Raw genomic sequence first — 19362 nt, 5'->3', positions numbered from 1 at the left:
GATCTGCCCTTACGAAGGTTCTAAAGAACTAGAGGACATTTGCAACAGTTTCACCCATAAGGAGTGAAACTGTTGCGGCTTCCAAGATGCCATCAGCATTATGACAAGCCCCGCGTACAAGAACAACCATCAGCAGACAGTTAAGAATGTGTTCGAGTGAATACAGGTTCATTCATTGAATGGGATCTGTATGTTGCTGTGTGCTTTGCGCATGATGCAACAGATAATCCCTACAGTGAAAATAGACGCTTGAAATGTGCAATGGCTCATTTTCTGATTTATACCAACATTTACATATAAAATACACCCCTAGCAAGTTCACATAAACTGTTCAGTTGCATCAATAACATGTTTGACCGAAATCATGTTTAACCCCTGAACCGTACGTTTCAAACGAGCCCAGCTCGTCTTTGCCGAACTGTCCCAAAACTGTCTTGGGCGAGCTCGTCTGCAGGAGACATTACCTCCTTTTGAGTGTTTTGAACAAGACACGCTCGTTGGCGGGCTAGCTGGTGTGGCGCTTCGCAAATGGCAGCACTGCGCAGGTAATTTCTTTTTTGTTCAACCTCCCTTTCACATTTATTTGCGGCACAACCGTGCTTCAAAAGATGCCGTCTGTGGACGACGCATACATTGAGCTGTCATCACGAAAAGAAGCCTTTCCCCATGATCTAGCTCTTCGCCGATATAATTCAGAAACGGCAAGTTCGCTTCGTTTCTGGAAGCGAAAGCGATGACTACGAAATTACAGTTCAGCAGCTGAGGAATACTACCCAGAAGACACTATTGCCAGTGCACGTCATAATGGCGCATCGACATGAAGACATCCCCATGAAGTGTCCTCACGAATGCATGGTACGCATTTAATATAACATGCCTGACAACTTGATAGAAAGCTTCCCGAACTGAGCTTCTGCTGTTTTTTTATTAAATACCAGCAGATAACTGGCCTCCTTTATCATGAGCATTATAAAGTCAATATAAGAAGGAATTTCAAATCAAAATTTTTAAATAAGCAGTTTAGGCATAGAAATTGTCAAAATAATAAAACGGTTAAGGGGTTAATCAGATATTAGGTGCACTTGTTAAAACACTGTTTAAAGGGGCCCGGAACCATCCCTCCTGCTTGGAAATAACATCGAGCAGGGGTACCATACGCTGTTGTGAACATCTCGCCAAGCTCTGCTGTCGTGCGCTCCGTGGCGCTCGCAAGCAGAGGGCGAATCACCTCAAGTACTAGCAACCACTTATTCGTCACATATGGTTCGCCTGATACTGTATTCTTGTTTCACTCACACCTCATTTTCTTTCATTCATGGCATGGCTAGTGAGAAGCAGTTTGTATCTGGCATGGGCAAAACAGCGATGACATCTCTAAATGGCATTTGAAGGAATGAAAGGACGAGGCATTGGAACAAACACAGACTCTCGGTGAGTGCGGTTATTGCTTGAAGCATATAAATCACCTCAACAAGGAATGGTATGGTAGAAACAATATTCAGCAGTATGAGGCTATGTAACTTGATAAAACAAAAATACAGAAGCAGCAAATTCAGGAAGAAGGGAAGACCTTCAAGATGCTTTTCCAAAGACAGAATCGCCAGTGCGAATTCAACAATGATCTTGTGAGGCCCTTGTGTCTGCAAATATTCCTTTACCAAGCTTGGTTACTCAGCCATTAAGAAGGTCACCTTTAAGTGGTTTCGACAAAACTGCTGCCTGACACGCTTGAAGTAATTTACAAGAAAAACGTTGACCACATTCGCGCACATGCAGGTGTCTCGGCCATGCATTTTCAATGGATGAAACAATTTATCCCTGCCACCACTTTGTGACCACCATGCTGGTGTATCCACTCGATAGATGCTGTTCCCAACCTTCAGTCCTCGTGTTAGCTTTGTGGAAGAAACCAGCTGCCCGTACGAAAGAACGGTTTCCATAACAACCAAGTTTCATATATAAAAGCTGCATTCCAAAATCTCAAATGCAGGTTTTGAAATTTCAAGCATTTCACTTGCATTCCTCACACTCTTCTTTGCATTTGAGAAGGTTCACATATGCACCCAACCGTAAATGTTTTGCTTCAGTGAAGCAATATCTTTCCTACAATATCTGTCTCTACAGCAAACCTCTCTTGCCTCCTAGCCTGTGGTAACGCACTGGGCACGTTTCTTACAAGCAGCAATGTACGAGGCAGAAAGCCTGCGAAAAAAAAAATGAAGCTGACAAATGCTGTCGCGAAAGCGCTTCAAGAAAGTGTGACCAGTGATACCCTTTCCAGGAGGCTTTACAGCATTGAGCAGTATGGATTTCTACCAAACGCAATTGGGAAGTTGGAAACAGCAAGGCTGCACATACAGGTGCAGTTTTACACCTTGGATTCTATATGAGGAAAGTTGGACAGTGCTGCTATAAAGAAAAGCTTTTCAAGTCGCTCAAGAAAACCCTGACGTTGAGTTGCTAGGACATGTTTCTGGGCTTGCTGCGGCTTGCTTTGGACATAACACAGCTAGCACACACACAGTTCACAGTATGCACAGAACTCGTTGCAGTGCCGAGTGCATTACAGTTCACAAATCTAGTACCTTAAGAATGGCAATCAAATGCATAATATACATCTATTAGTAAAAAAATTGTATAAAATGCTAACAAGGTGCCTTTTCGTAAAGACCTAATGCACCATCACGAAAACATGTGAATTAGTCCCGTTCAATGAGGTTGGGGACTTTACACACAAATTTCTCGTCATCACTAAATGATATCAAAATACAGGGCTTTGAAACACTGCTGAGTTTGAGAGCTACGAGCGGGTACTGCAAAGAAAAAAAGCATGGCATTATGTGACTTGGCATACCTCACAAACAACTTTTCGGCAAAGCAAAATAACTTCGCCATTGCTTGGAAACCTGTCATCAACAACTTCGAAAATTCTTTTAACAATAAAAAACTCGCCACCATCTGACTCGAAAATGCTGCTATCACTTTTGCTGCTTCTTTTGTATTCCCTGCTATGAAATATCGTTCCCCGATACAAAAATCGAAAATGTTCTTGTACATGAGGTACATGGTTCAGGGCTATCTTCAGACAATCTCTTTCTGCAGGCAACACCACAGGCACATCCTTGGGTGCACCAAACATGCAAGCACCTTGTATGTGCTGAGCCTTTTCTACATTTGGATAGTGCAGGAAATCATGGCACAACTGCTTAGTTGTCAACGGTATTGCTGTTGAACAAAGCAACAGCTTCAACTCCTGGGAGAGAATCACACGCTCCAGGATTTGTTCAGGCACACCATTTGCTGCTGTAACTAACTTGACAAGCTGGCCATTCCCACTCTCAAACCCAAATGCTGAATGAGCCCACAGTGGGCCAAAGTTGCGGGCAGCCCGTGCTAAGTGCAGGAGTTGATGCACGTTGAATGTCATGCACCTATCACTGTACAATGCCGCAGCTCGGTTGACGAAACGTCGAAGAAGGTTATCTGAAATAAAAAGACATCCCATGTTTAAATTCAATACTATACACAACTACTTATGAAAAGTACTGTTTATGAAAATGAACCTATGTATGCATTATGATCATTATGTACTTAGTGACAACAGCCCCCATGCCCTTCATTGACCTGCATTTCTGTCATGTTTCAAAAGCGGCCAGGCAAATTATTAGTTCTAAGGCTCTACAACACTTAAAAGTCCAGAAAAATATGAAACAAAAACAAATTTGATACATGTTCTGTTGTGCTCAGCATATATTTGCAACAGTGCTGCAATAGATGTGGAGTTCAGTGCATAAGAGGCCGAACTCCAGGAGCCATCACAGCCAGCGGTGCCAGCGGTGCTGTTAGGTACCAGAGCATGCACAGCAATTCATCCATTGTGGTATCACACTGTTTCAAAGAATACAGCACAGCAGCATGCACCCCCTATGATTCACAGAACCACCTTAATTACAAACCAAGTATTCCCATCTGGATGTTTGTCGCTGCCGAGCTGGCCATGCATGCGCCGCCCTTGCTTTACTCCTCTCTCTACTGTGCTTCTCTTTCCTTCCTCATTCCCTTCCTCTAAAATGCAGTTGAGGTGTCGCCCAATGTGCAAGACAGTTACTGTGGTCTCCCTCTGTTCAAAACCACTTCTTCCTCCTCCACATTTCCTGATGTCACTCAGTAGATATCAAAATGGCAGTCACTGTCAGTGGGAGATGTTTAGGGGCTGTCACTTTAAGGTGAAATTTCTATTAGAATGCACGCTTAAAAGACGAATTTTTCAGGTGCATGTCCATTATGGGCCCTTTACTCTCAGTTTCAATGATAAAGTGATAATATAGGACAACTATGTCACAGCTCCTTGAATACAAAAATGCATGTTGTTATTTTTTTTGTACAATCAATGTACAGTTTTTCAAATAACCCTACTGAGTACAAAATGCATGTGTGAAAACAGCTTGATTAGGATACACAAAATTTCTCCTCACCTGCTTGGGCAATGGCCGGAGGTGAGAGTTGCTCTTGAAGGAGCAGAAAAATGGCCTCGGAAAGAATTGCGAAGTGCTTCATGTAGGGTGATGGCAGAGTATTTTGGCAGCACGGTAGGCAGTAGTACAGAAGCCAATTTCGCCACTCATGGGCCTTCCAAAAGTGCCTTTCCTGGATTGAGCGAGGCAGGCGTGTAATATGATGTGGCGGTTGAATGGCCTTCAGGCGCCGGTTCAGGAAATTCAGGGTGCTTGGTCGTCCTGCAAGACCATTTCATACAGTTCACATCATGTACATTTCTGGAATGAATGTCTGTAAGCCAGTGGGCCTCTTCAATTTTAGGTTTGGACAGCCCACTGGCAGCCAGACAGCAGCTAGCTAGTTCTGGCCCTGATAGGAATAAGCATCACTGTCACAAAAATTGGGATCCCAAGACAACCTGAAGATGCCCGAACGGTTGTAAAATCAAATGCTAGTACAACTGGCCAGTAAAAATGTAAACCCGCTGCTTGAATAGCAGCGGCCAGTGTGATCAGCAGTTTGGTCATTCATGCACTACCCACTTGAAGATATCTCATTATTATTGCCAAAGAGCTCAAGTGATATTATTAAATGGTTGCACTAGAGAATACATCACTTCTGCAATAGACTGTATGATCAACACAGGTTGCGTGCAGTCCCACCATTTATTTTTGCACAACACTACATACGCTGTCAGACATATCCGGTACTACGTGAAATCTCATGAAAATGGTCCTACATGCAAAATTGATTGCTCCAGGTCTTTTCTCAAGGATAACGCTGACCGCCAGCTTTAATGGTTAAGGAAATGACCATAATTTTACAAAACTGGAAAAGCAGGCTGGCCACAGGATACCTTTATATATGTGTAAACAATTGTGACAAGCTGCTTAAGCTTCGATTTCAGAAAGTTAACGCTCGTGGTGACTCTGGTACACAAGCTGAAAAAGCTGGGGCTGTAGTTGGCGCTCGAATGCACTCAACACAGTCTGTGAACCGCTAAAAAATCTAGGCTAAAAAGCAGAGCAATGGGTGAAACAAGAATGAATAACCTGCAAGACAACGCAGCATGTTTGAGTGCGTTGTATGCGGTTCACGCAAAGCGATATTTTTGCTGTTTCTTGTATGAAACCATCGTGCAAAGCAAAATTGGCTTTAGAAGGTAAAGCTAGAAGTAAATAAAAGTCAGCTGAGCTCATTTTTGCTTACTTTTATAAAAAAACACTATAGCCACCGAAAGCGCCTGTTGGAATGAGCCCATAACAGCTTACGCTGTAAAACACATGTGCTCCTGAATTCAGTGTGCACAACAATCCAGGAAAAATGCATGTCTGGTTCGTTACAAAGTCGTTTCTTGGGCTAGTTGATGCTCTGGCAGTCTGATAATAGCTAGAAGTGAAAAATCGAAACAGCCCACTCAATCAGTATGCACAGCAAATAAGCTTCACATGCACATTAGTTGCAAGATCAAGAAACTGCCAAAACAACAGAATACTGACCTATGTAGGACTTTTCATGGCAGTGAGAGGAATCGAACCAATACTCCGTGAACTTCCTGGTCACCCCAAGTAACACAATGCATGTACTCCACAGTGTAGCACTCGACAAGGTCCAGGTACTGCAAAGGCCAGAAAGCTGATGGCCCTTTCAGTCCATTGACTGGAGTCTGCAGCTCCATGGCAAGTTTCATGTCCCTGCGTATGCCTGCTGCTGTCCTCTTGGTGCAGGCGGCTCCGAGTTGATGTAGAGACGACGTCCTGAAATGCAGATAGACACTAGAGTTAGATCACACTTTTAATGCTGCTGTTACAATCTATCTACAGACTAAAAAGCACACATACAGGCTTCCTCCTGAGCATGCAGCTACTTTTGAGTCAAGTTTACAAGTTCAGTGGTAAATTTGCCTAGAAAAGAACTTTACTAACAAGAGTGCTTCTACAGATCCAAACAAACAATGCATGATGCTTATGTAATGATCCTCAACACTAACCATACAGGAAATGATGCGTAATATTTCATGGTTACTATTTTCAAGGGCCAAAAACCCTACCACATCCTTCAAGTAAAACAAACAATAAACTATGTTCATGGTATCACAAACAAAAAAGAACTAAATTAGCTAAAATTTATTTTGTTGCCACCTTCCCACCCATGCAGGTAGGCGTAACTTATGATTCACACTAAGTCTTCGAATCCTTACACCCCTGAATTCTGCAAATATGTAATGTGTTTTTAGTACAGTTCGGCACTTGTCACATTCATTTTTACCATCCTTGCCTTTTTTGTGCGGCTTTAATCCAAGAAACTTTCACCAATGCTCTCAGTTTTGTCAAAATTTTTCTATGTATACATTCTGAAAGTAATCGGACAATTACCAAATTGTGATATGTCTGCCAATATTTCAGCATACAGTGCAAGGCTAACACAGTACCATAATAACAAGTATGAAATGTCATCTAACAATAAATATTACTGCAACGAACTTACCTTCTTGCAGTGTTCCACATGCTAGGCACCATGGGCAACCAAAGCAGCCATTGAACTGTGTCTGGTTTCCAACAGCTGCTCTGGCAGGGGCATCAACGCAGACACAAGCTAGGTATACTCTGGAGATCAGGTCCACAGCAGCATGCTGCCACACGATCTCCCCAACCATCTGTAAGGCTTTCACAAACTTCCCAATAAAAAGAGCCATATCAGGGTGTTTCCGCCCAAACCACAAGCCGGCGAGGAAGGTATTTGCATTTCGATGGGGCTGCGGAAGCTCGTTGATCGACAATTGAATGGGCCAAATGGAGGCATTGGAGGACTTGTACAATGGGCTCCCAGTCTGTATTCACAGTTAATGTTAAGTCACTCCATTTCATAAGACCCATTTGGCGGAGTCCTTTACAAATTGCCCCATTTGCAATGTCTGTCGTCACTACATTTCCTGAACTTTGTTCGTCTCGTAGCATTGATAGACTGCTGAAAAGGAGCTCCTTGACTCTTGCTATTATGTGTTGAAGCTGTTCTTTTATGTCCATAATAGCAAAGAAGCACCCTTTCTTCTTCACCTCACTCACATCGTATGATAGCTGGCATATAGTGCAGTGGAGACTCCTCTTGTTCTCACTTATCTCAAGAAGCGACATACACAATTCGCAATAGTAATGTCTCTGGGCTATCTGTTCACATTTGGGAGCCCAGATGGCCGATGCCCAAACAAAGCGTCAACCAACTTTAACAAATCATCAACCGCCGACCAAGTGAGCCCATGCGCCACAACAAACGCCATAATCAACACAACAGCCTCAGCCAGTGTTGTTGATGAAGAAGGCAGTGTTTTGTTTCCGAAGTGGCGGACACATTGAGCTAGCAGCTCGGTGTCATGGAACTGTGGCACAGGCCCATTGGCGGGGTCACTTCGTTCTTCGTCGGTATGGTCACTGTCTTCACCGCTGCAGCCACTCTCGCTCACGGCATCCACAAATTCCGTCTGCTCATCGTCGAATAAGTCGTCACTGGTGATGCCAGCTTGCACTTGTGGTTCTTGGCGGCTGTGCGTCGCTTAAGTATGCCAGGGCACTGTCGTCAGTATCAGCGCTGGAAGCAGCTACGCCGATCCCTCGGCTGGCGATTTTCATCGCAGTTGGCAGTATCTGCGGTGTCTGCAGCGTCGTCGGGTAGGGCGTCAGTCAAAAGGTGTGCCGCCGAGGTGCTCGGCGTGATGGGCCGCTGCTTGTTGTACCATAGCGTGGAGCGTGGAACAACAAAGGGCGCGTCCGCATCGACTAAATAGAGTTTACGGCGCTTCCGCTCTTTCACCTGGCTCATGCAGGTACCACAATCACACCAACAAATGAGGCACGCAAACCGACAGCTCAAGAACAAAAGTGTTCCTGCAGAACTGCTGCGACTACTTGATTATGTAAGAAAGCAACAGTGGCGCTAGCAAGTGTTTATTTTTAGTGCATGCATGTAATTTATGGCAAAGCTAGTTATCTTACTTTAAAATAAGTATCAGTCTGTATAAACGTACACACACATTATTCACAAATAAAATTTTAATCAAGTTTAGGACTGCAATTGCAAGTTCCGTGTCGTCTGCTAGGTAAGGCCCGGTGTTCGTACATCGAATGCAGAAGAGTGACAATGTCCAAGTAACCTTGCACACATAAATTTTAAACATGTGAATACGACAAAGCAGCTGAATTTACTTGCTGCCTAAGCACGAAGTTGAAAGATGACGTAGACAGCGCGCATTCTCGCTGCCAGCGCACAAATGAACTTATGAAATTACAGTTGAAGTGACAGTTCATTTCAACGAATGCCTCTCATGCTGCGTACTACGCGCTGGAAGTCCCTGTCTGGACTCGTTTCGGGCCGATTCTAAAGAAGTGTTCGATCGTGTACCTTGATTGGTCTGCCAGCACGTACAGCAGCCCGATGCTGCCGATGCTGTTTTGTAGCCAACGTTCATGGAAGCTAGCATCTATAAACGTTGGTTTTAGCTACCAAGCATATGAAACCTCTTTGCCAACGCCCGTTCACATGGACGTGCACGCACCAGTTCAACGTTATTACAGGTATGATAATGAAACTCGTCAACAATACCCAAACTTAACGGAGTAACTTGCATCATATTTCTGAATGACCACGTCCTTACGTTGAGTGAATTGACCCTTGAATTATAGAACAAAAACTGCAGGACATAAAAAACACCACAAATAATTTATTACTGCAACTTTTCAACGTTACAGCCAGTTTCGGTTCGATTTCTCAGAGGTCCACCACAGAAAAAGATATACACGGACACAGGGGAAGGGAAACAGACAAGGCAGTGTACCAGCTTCCTTCTAACGCAGATGTCATTACTCCTTGTGAGGGCTGTTGTAGAAGCATAGCGATCGAGCGACCGAGCGAGATAATTATCTGTATGCCGTTGCATCGATCATGCTGTCATTTAATTAACACCATTGCGCACACCATTTATATTGTTACAATGCGTGGCCTATCCGTAACAATATATGTTGTAAGGACAATTAACGTACTACATCGTTCTATATATAAAGAAACAGTCGTTCTTGGTAATTTCAGAGCCCCCAACGATGCTGAATATATATAGCGGGAATATTGCGGAAAAAAAGCGCCTAATAAAAGCACTTCCCACAGTTCGATAGCGTGTGACCATGCCTATCTTCTAAAGGCTCATGCATACCGGGGACTGGCAGTGGTTGCGCGACCATTCCCGACTGCAAGCGCGATCGATGTGTTGCCACCGGCTAGCGCGACCTGGGGCCGTATTCTGAAACGTTCGCCTAGGCGAAATTTCGCCTAGGCGAACGTTTCAGAATACGGCCCCTGCCGTTCACCACACCAAATTCCTCGCGATAGTGATGTCGTTCACGTCTGTTCTCTCTGCCATCACCTCGTGATGCCGACGTCTTGTTCCATTTGCGACTATTTGCGAACAACTTACGCAGCGGGGATGCCACAGTACTTATTTTAAAATAAATGATACGGCCGTCAAAACCACAAAATGATTGTGAGGTACGCCATTGTCAGAGGCTACAAACTATAATTTTGACCACCTTGGCACCCTTATGCGTGTTGTATGCATGGCGGAATTGTATTCGTGCGCTGCGCATTTGCGGTGTCTTTAACTGCAGAGTTTCCCCAGATATACTGCTAAGTGGAAAACTAGCACTATGCAGTGGATGATGCAGTCTGCAGACGTGGTTGCGCGAAAAGGCCGTAGTTATAATTGTGACGGTTTTCACAAGGCATGGCAGATGCTATCTGGAAACCGGTGGGGTTGGGGGGGGGGGATCCAAGCTTCTCGCCCCCTTCGAAATAAAGTCTTGGGAATCCTACTAAACGAACTGCGTTTCAAACAAGCTTGAAGCTGCTCGAAGCATATCCGACCTCGCGAGGGCACCCGCACCTGCAGCGTGCATTGCTGCCGCGTGCGACTGCCCATTTAAATGGTTGTCACTGGCGCAGTCTACAAGGTGCGTGTTTTTTATAGAAATGGTTAGGACTTTATTTATTTTATTATTATTTCTTCTCCATCAGGGCCTGTGTGGTGCCCAACAATGCAAAGGGAAGCACGATCATCATCGTCATCATGTATTTCGTAGTCAATCCAGGATCAATCCGGAAAGTGGCGAAGTGAAGTCAGTGCAAATATCGTGCTACACAACAATGGCCACGTCGGGTACGCCGAGCTTTGCTTTCGTGAAATACCACGACGGTGCCAAGGCAATAGTGCATATTTCACTGATAAAGAAGTATGCCCCTACGTCGGTGAACGAACTGTGCAAGAAAAAATTGGTGTATTGGTGCGACACTGGACTGCTGTCGGACCACAACGATGAGGACTATTACCTCGCGGACATTGTGGAGCTTGGTGGTAAGTGATTTTCATTTGAATGTATCAACTGTTTCGATTTCGACGCTGTACCTATGCTTAGATTGTGCCGCATGCGTACGGATAGCTGTCGCGCACCGCAAGTTAGGGGACGTAAACCGCCGGGCATGCAAAACGACGCTAAAAGGGATACAAAATATCGCAAGGAAGACGTGGGGCTTTCAGTGCTCAAAAAGGCTCGTGTAGCACGTTTAGTGAAATTACAGCTTTCTTGGTGCGTTTACAAACTTCACGGATGACTAGACTGTGCGAGTTGGCAGTGTTATCAAAGAAGCAGTTAACGAACGCAAAATGTGGAATCATGCTCGGTGTCACTTTCAATACTTTGAACACAGCTATGTTCGGTTTCTGCGAACAGACCCTGTCGCATCTGTCGTAGCTTCAGATGAACAAGACAGAGAGAGAGAAAAAAAGGAATTGACTTGTATTTCGTGGGGAAGGCTGCGGCGTCTAGAGAAATGATGCAGGTTATATGTAGCCCAAAGCGTGCACTTTCGTTTGGTGATTGCCAGTCCTACAATGAATGAACGCGATTGTATTTTTCTCTTCGTGGTTGTAGGGACGCGGGTCTTCGTTTATCTTGTATTCAATGCTCATTCTATCAACTATGCATTGAACCCATCTTTTGAGCAGTATGTCTAAATGCATATAGTAAATAAATGCAAAATCTTCTATGGCATAGTATGCAACAAGTACAAATAAATTGTTTAGCTAACCATATTACAACGGTTAATGTAACTGCTGTGCTAGCAATTCGACCAACATGTTCAATTTTTCTATGCTTTCATTCTTGATCTTGTTTTTGTTCTCTTTACTGTGCTATAGTAACAAAGGCAGACCTCATACAACGGTTGACAAAGCGGAAGATATCCGTGCCAGAATTTATTTTTGATGGAGACTCATCTGCAACAAGTGGTTTGGCGACGAACGTATGTATTAGAAAACAATACTATCTTTGTGTAAATCATTGTAGTAATGGTATGTACAACATTGGGCAAACTAATAAGCAAAGAGTGAGGTCCCTTTCCTACTGCCAAGACATTCAGTTGCCATACTTATGCTATCCAAATTTATTTACCGTACGTAGTTCACACACAAGCCACAAATTTGCATGGCTTACTGCATAATAGGAAGTGATTCGAAATAAACAGGGCAAGTTTTCTTATGTTTACAACAATCAGGCTGTCTGGGAAGAACAGTGCCGTGTGGCTGCTGCAAACTGGCGCTCGATCCTTACAGATGAGATCAAGTGCATGTGCCCTATGGCTCTAAATACTGCCAATAAACAGGATTTATAGCTGTATATCTGGAACTATATTCTGCTGCAACAGGATATGACCTTATTTTTTGGAGCATGCTTTTAGCCTCGGAAGCGCTGCAATTTATTTGCGAGATAGAATACAAGTCCACACTTTTTGTTCTGTTTAATGGGCTTCTCACTAGATTTGAGTATTGCAAATGCACAAGCGCGTCATGTAAATCATGACACGCTTGTGCAGCACTGCAGAAGGTGAATGAAGACCAACTAGTACCTATCCATATTTCTCGCTTTATTGAAAGCAGGGTGTTTCAGACCCATTAAATTTAACTAACTGGTTTACTGAAATGGAGATTAAACGATCTAATGTGCTGGCATCTAGGGAAATAGTAATGTATGTGTTCTAACAATTGTTAAGCAGCAACAAGCATCCCTGTGTTGTCTTTTATGTTAGCTGCCAACTACACTTGCTTGTACTCCATGTTGCAAGTAGTCTTTTGTTGCACTGGCAATGTCACAATGGCACAGTAAGCAAAAATATTTAAATGTGCCTTTGTGCATTCTGTTCCAAAGGCGATTTATGTTTAAAAATTGCTGATGAGAAATATGAAAAGGGTTTCTCTTTCTTAATTTCTGCAAACTAACAATTTTGGGGGGCTTTTTTTGTTTTTTTAGTCGCAGGTTCCTTCAGCGAAAAAGGCCGCCCGCAATGTGCAAGCCGCAAAACGCCGCAACGTGGCGAGGTTAATGTCCGATGATCAGGGCACGAGTTCTGATGATGGTGAAGATGATGTTGTTCCAAAAAAATTGCTCTTGGCAGAGCAGCAAAAAAATGCAGCCCTGTGTCGGAAGCTGGCAGCACTCCGAAAAGAAAAAGATGAGCTGCAAGCACGTCACGACCGCCTGGAGGACCACTTTCTCAACAAACTGGGTGAGCATTAGCTTACAATATTTAAAAATGTGTTGGGCTGCATGCAAGGGTTAAAAGAAATTGCAAAATACCTACACTGTACACATTCTTGATAACATTTTAGCAAGAATGTGTCTTAGAAAGAATATGAGGCCCTCGTTTAGCAAGAATGATGTAATGTAACACCTATAGCAATATTTGGAAAAATTAGTGTTGTTGCATGCGGGCAGGTGCATATCTCTTGCAAGAGAAAAATAGATGCATCACTGCTTGCAGTTGTGCTGCTCTTTCACTTGCAGAAATCTGTAAATGATTCAGGATGGACCTGCCATGGTGCATGGAGAAAAGTTGGTGCATCACTGCTTACAGTTGTGGTCGTCCTTCACTCGCAAAAATGCGTATATCATTTAGGATGAACCTGCCATTGTGGTTTAGTAGCTAAGGCATTCCGCTGCTGGGCAGGAAGACGCAGGTTCATTTGCTGGCCATGGTAGGTGTACTTCAAAGGGAGCGAAATGCAAAAATATCTGCTAATTAGATTAAGTGCAAGTTAAAGATCCCCAGGCAGGCAAAACTAATCCGGAGTTCCCCACTACGATGTGCCTAATGATCATATTGTGGTATTGGCATGTAAAACCTAACAATTTATGCAATCTCTAGCTTTCATTTGAATATGAGACTGGTTGCTGTCATATTTTTTATAACCAGTTCTCTTTGTGAATGGTTTACGTAAACAAGCAATAACAAGAGAATAGATGATGTATGTGGTGGTAATAGTTGCTTTGTTTCTTCCTAGATTCCTGGTTCACAGCAACTTGCCAACGTTGTTGCAAGGTATGCACACTCTCTTTGTGCAGATATAAGGGAAACTTAGTTGGCTCAGTCATTTTCAATAATTAGAATTGTGATGCTTTTAATTGAGTACAAGCTGGTCTTTGTAGCTAGCTGACAAAGGGAACATCCTTGGTGACTTAGCAGCTAAGCTGTTGTGCTGGTAAGCATAAGGATATTGATTCAATACCAGGCCATTGCAGCTGCATATCGTGGAGGGCAAAATGCAAAAGCTCCTGGGTACTCGAGAGTTAGGTGCACAGTAGTGCACCTAACCCCAGCTAGTGAACGTTACTCGGGCGTCTCACTACGTTACTACAGCATGCCTCTAACCATATAGGGGTTTTGGCATGTAAAACACCATACTTTTAATAGCTGACAGGAATGACTTAGTTCATCTCGACTTTTTAAGCAAAAGATTTACAACAGTAGGCTTCAGGGAACTCTAATAACTTCAGAAAAGGGGCTGGGAAACTGCTGCTTAGCATTACGAAAAGTAAGTGCTGTTTGCTGGTATGTTATAGAGCGTAATCTTTGTCTCTTGTCAGCAGGAAGCCGTACATTTTGCTGCATTTTCGGAAAAGGTAGGATTTAGCTCCCTGAAGTTTCGTTTACTGCCATTATCGTGAAGCGAGCGTTGCCCGGCGTTGGCAGTTTCGTGGCCCTCGCTCGCTATGCGTGCCGTGATATTTCACGACTCGCACTCAATATTCTAGTTTCAGCCTCACTGGCTCTTTGTTCGCACCACGTGCCCTTCTCCTCCACTTCGTCTCTCTTTTTTCCTCGAGCACTCCTTGGGGCGCCTTGCGTTAATGCTGCCTTTCTTTTCAGGAAAACAGTGTGCCTTGCCCGAATGCCACACCTCCAAATGTTGGTGCAGATGACAGTGGAGCAGCAGTACTTGCTTCCCAAAGCTCAGAGGTATAGTAATGAAGCTTCTATTGACCGTAATTTATGGCATGCCTTTTTTCAGTGAAGACAATAGTTGCCCATGGGATTATTCTCTTTCAAAGAGCCTCTATCATGCAGCAACCTGCAGATGAACCGTGCGAGGTTATGTGCAGTCAAGTAGGGTCCTCAACGTTTCCTAACTTCTGTTTGCTGGCATTATGTATACATGCAAGGAAAATAACAAGCGCTATAAAAATGACAACTATGAACATGGCAGACATTTTTTTATCGCAAGCTCGGCTACTAGATGTGGTAGTCGATGCCAAAGCTACATCCTCGTCAGAACTTCAGAAGTCATTCTCGTCAGATGTATCATGGCTGTCCTTGGCATCCCAAACGACCTCCTCAGCACCATTGAGTACAATCTGTGTGCAGCATTTCTGAAATCCAATCTCGGTTGTTGCGCTGGTAGGCGTCTTACGAATCCTTTACCCGTGTCACAACTTTGCAGAGACAAGAGCCTTCTTGTGGCGTTATGGCGGCATCGTAGCTTGCCGATTGGTGTCTGCTCTCCCGCAGAACCCGTGTCTCGAAAAACCAGAAAGCATGCTGCTACCCTTTGCGCAGTAGATGGACAAATTGCTCCTGCATTTTGTCTTCTAATTGTTTGTGTGCTCATTTTCTAGTGTATGTTTAACCGGTGGGATTGAATAACTAATTAGCTTATACCTGAAACACATATTGCAGAGCTAGAATGTGTTGGCTGCAGAACTTGATAATGACAGTATTGTTGTCATTTGCAGGAGTCTGACGTTGCAGTGCCAGGGGCCTCTATTATGCGGCAACCTGCAAATCCACCATCGCAGGCCGTGCGCAATCAAGTAGGGTCCTCAATCTTTGCTAACTTCTATTTGCCTGGCATTATATATACATGCAAGGAAAATAATAGGTGGCTCAAATGTACTGAGAATAAGATCAATATACCTAGGACATTGGCAGATATATGATAAACTTTATTGCTACTACCATATTCACTCAGAAGTAGGTCAACCACTAGTATAAATTGACCCCTATATATTGACCTCACAGAGGAAGAAAAAAATATTTAAATATAGATTTGCTTTAATCTTATGAAAACCCACCATAATGTACAATATAGATTTTTTTTGTCTTGCCCTTGCGGCAGTGGCCACAGCGGCCCTATAAAAATGACAACTATGAACATGGCAGACATTTTTTTTATCGCAAGCTCGGCTACTAGATGTGGCAGTTGATGCCAAAGCTACATCCTCGTCAGAACTTCAGAAGTCATTCTCGTCAGATGTATCATGGCTGTCCTTGGCATCCCAAACGACCTCCTCAGCACCATTGAGTACAATCTGTGTGCAGCATTTCTGAAATCTAATCTGGGTTGTTGCCGCTGGTAGGCGTCTTACGAATCCTTTACCCGTGTCACAACTTTGCAGAGACAAGAGCCTTCTTGTGGCGTTATGGCGGCCTCGTAGCTTGCCGATTGGTCTCCGCTACCCCGCAGAACCCGTGTCTCGAAAAACTAGAAAGCATGCTGCTACCCTTTGCGCAGTAGATGGACAAATTGCTCCTGCATTTTGTCTTCTAATTGTTTGTGTGCTCATTTTCTAGTGTATGTTTAACCGGTGGGATTGAATAACTAATTAGCTTATACCGGAAACACATATTGCAGAGCTAGAATGTGTAGGCTGCAGAGCTTGATAATGACAGTATTGTTGTCATTTGCAGGAGTCTGACGTTGCAGTGCCAGGGGCCTCTATTATGCTGCAACCTGCAAATCCACCATCGCAGGCCGTGTGCAATCAAGTAGGGTCCTCAATCTTTGCTAACTTCTAATTGCCTGGCATTATATATACATGCAAGGAAAATAATAGGTCGCTGAAATGTACTGAGGTTGAGGAAATACTTGTTAATGACAGTATTGTTGTCATTTGCAGGAGTCCGACATTGCACTGCCGGCAGTTTTTGCTGAGGTTAATGGCAAGGTGAGTTTCTCTTTTGTTATTGCGATAGCAATTATACGGACAGTCCAAGCTAAAATTTGGGGCTGTCGATGTGGTGGCTCGTACATTAAGGTCCAAGTGCAATAAGATCCTATCAAGAAAAAGCATTTGAGAGTGCACAGTCTTCATGCGGGCGGGGTTGGGATGACACTGAGTCTGCCCAAGTGGGAGGGCGCAAGTCGCTGGTGAAGAATGTCTGTCTTCTAGTCAGCCTGGCCTGGGGTGGTCAAGTTATTGCTTCTTGCTGCAGACGTAAAAAGGGGCCTGGGTGTGCCCTATCCTAGAAGTTTTCTGCAGTATTTCTTAAGTTTGAGTGAGCCGAGATGGCTCTTCACTTTGTATCAGTCTCTCCGCCGGCATCCCTGGATTTCTGCATACCTAATGTTGCAGCTCACTCTATCTCAAGGAAGCGAGAAGCTACTCATCGAGCGAGATGTGTTTGTGTTTTGCCTGTGTGTGCTGAGACCGTGCTGATCAATTTAATTAGTATGAGAATGTTTGCTGCATTATGTGGGGCCGATTAAACTACTAACTATTTTATAGCTGTTAGATGCTTTGTTATCGCTATCACTGTTTTGCCTTTCAAGCGAAACTGACTTTTGTTAAATGAAGAAACATATACTATTCTGCTTGCTTCTGTACAAGTGTGTGGCATTATAGGATGGATAGTTGGGCTAGTTGGTATTGTACTCCAAGAGAAACAGTGCAGGAATATCGAGACGAAAAAAGAGGTGACACATACATGTGTAACTTAAGTATAGCATTTATCTTTTTTTGTGAGGGTGCATGGTGCACAGGCTTCAAAAGTGTTTTGGAAGTAAATTGAACAGTTCTACTTTATTTGATTATAACTGAGTAATTGGAGCATGCCTGGGGCAAAACCATTTGTAGCATTTGTGTATAGTGATAACCTTAACAGCTTTTTTTGCAAGCCTTAGTTGAAGCATGAATGTCCTAATTGCACAACTGCATGTCCTGCTGTGTCCTGTGTTATGTACAGTCTGTTTCACACTTAGGGGAAATCTCGGAGCGCATTGCATCGCGATGCGGCGAGCGCTGGAGTCGGGTGCCAGAAGCAGCTCGCGCAGGCGCAGACGTTTGAGGCGCGTTATCTTGAACCGCGTCGACTGCTCGACGCGGTTGGCGGCCAGCCGCGTCGAGCAGTCGACGCGGTTCAAGATAACGCGCCTCGAGCGTCTGCGCCTGCGCGAGCTGCTTCTGGCACCCGACTCCAGCGCTCGCCGCATCGCGATGCAATGCGCTCCGATATTTCCCCTAAGTGTGAAACAGACTGTACAGCTTGACAGCATGGCCTCCTTTAATGTGAAAGAATTATAGGCTCCATCACATGAAAATTCATTGTCGTCCGGTGTGTCCGAAAGACTGTACCAAGAGTGGTCGATTGCGCAAACATTAAAAACACTTAAAAAAATGCTTGGATGTCAGATTTTTCAGGTAGGCTCCTGTAAACAAAGCAAATTGCTTTGATGAGAAAGTTTGACGGACTGGGTGGGAAATAGAACCTGGTACACCGGGGTGCAAAACAAGCATGCTTACCTGATGTTATGGCGGCTCTTTGGTACGGGCTGACCTAAATTAAGGTGTGCCTAGTGCGTGTGCCATATTGCGCGCGTCACATTGAAGCCATTTGGTTGACTAAAGGTGCTTTCAGGTTCCCACACGTAAACAGTCTTAATGCGTCTCTGCCGTCCTTTATTGCAGGTACACCTAGGAAATGGTGTGTTCGTTGACAAGGAGAGGTGGGACCTACTCCAGGTTCGTGGCCGGGACTCCCTGTTCTGCAAAGAACTGGCGAAACTGGTGTGGGGAGTCCCGGCACTCAGGGGTAGGAGCGTCACTGGGGCTCTTTGTCGCCGCTTTCTTAAGGAGACCAATGCTGTGGAAAAGCCGGCTTCAAGCCCCCATAAATTGCAAGCTGTAGGCAGCAAGTATCATTCACATTCTTTCAATTTTGTTTTTGTAATGGTTGTAGCAATGCATGTATAACACCGAAATGACTAATTTTTCAGACGCATTCGATGCATACCTTAGAAGATGTGCCCCTGAGGAAGAGAAGAAGTTGCGGCGCTCCAAAATGAATAGATACCTGGCAGACATGCTGAGGGAACTAAAATAAGCATGCAATAGTGTACACATACAGGGTGTTTCAGCGAACACTTTAAAAAAAATCACAGCATATCCACGGGGTGAATGATGATGAGTGGGCGAAGCTCCGGAGGGAATCATCGGATCTCCCGCTTAAGGGGATGCTAGCACAAAGGCGTTAGAAATGCGCAGTACTGCCTAGTAAGGTGGAGCGGCCACAGCGTCTTACGCAGCCATTTACACATGCCGGAACGTGCACCGCGTTTGTCGACGCCATCACATGACTGATGAGATAGTATACCCCCCGTATTCATAAACGCTCCTCGACTTGAACTTGACTTGCCACCGCTTTGGGCAGCGCGTTCGAAACGCGTTGAAGGTAAGGCGGAGAGGCCACAGCGTCTTACACCAGCTTCTTACACGG

General features: G+C 44.3%; 1 protein-coding gene across 8 annotated transcripts in view; it reads left to right on the top strand.

Moving 5' to 3' along the window:
- The window catches only part of LOC119452576 (BEN domain-containing protein 5-like), a 27526-nt gene extending 8448 nt beyond the window's left edge, over positions 1-19078 (top strand). Inside the window, exons 1-10 of one of the 8 annotated variants that reach the window (XM_049668425.1) lie at positions 10631-10891; positions 11735-11838; positions 12843-13098; positions 13874-13911; positions 14740-14829; positions 15603-15680; positions 16558-16635; positions 16767-16814; positions 18555-18777; positions 18863-19077. In XM_049668425.1, coding sequence (XP_049524382.1) covers positions 10684-10891; positions 11735-11838; positions 12843-13098; positions 13874-13911; positions 14740-14829; positions 15603-15680; positions 16558-16635; positions 16767-16814; positions 18555-18777; positions 18863-18969 — 1230 coding nt within the window. In that variant the 5' untranslated portion in view covers positions 10631-10683 and the 3' untranslated portion in view covers positions 18970-19077. Of the gene's footprint in view, positions 1-10630; positions 10892-11734; positions 11839-12842; positions 13099-13873; positions 13912-14739; positions 14830-15602; positions 15681-16557; positions 16636-16766; positions 16815-18554; positions 18778-18862 lie in introns of those variants that run through there. The other 7 variants (XM_049668427.1, XM_049668429.1, XM_049668428.1 and 4 more) reach the window with 7 other exon arrangements.
- Positions 19079-19362: the final 284 nt, after the last annotated feature.

This window comes from Dermacentor silvarum, chromosome 5 (assembly GCF_013339745.2).
Source record: "Dermacentor silvarum isolate Dsil-2018 chromosome 5, BIME_Dsil_1.4, whole genome shotgun sequence".
Taxonomy (NCBI): Eukaryota; Metazoa; Arthropoda; class Arachnida; order Ixodida; family Ixodidae; genus Dermacentor; species Dermacentor silvarum.
This window is presented reverse-complemented; position numbering and strand designations above follow the sequence as displayed.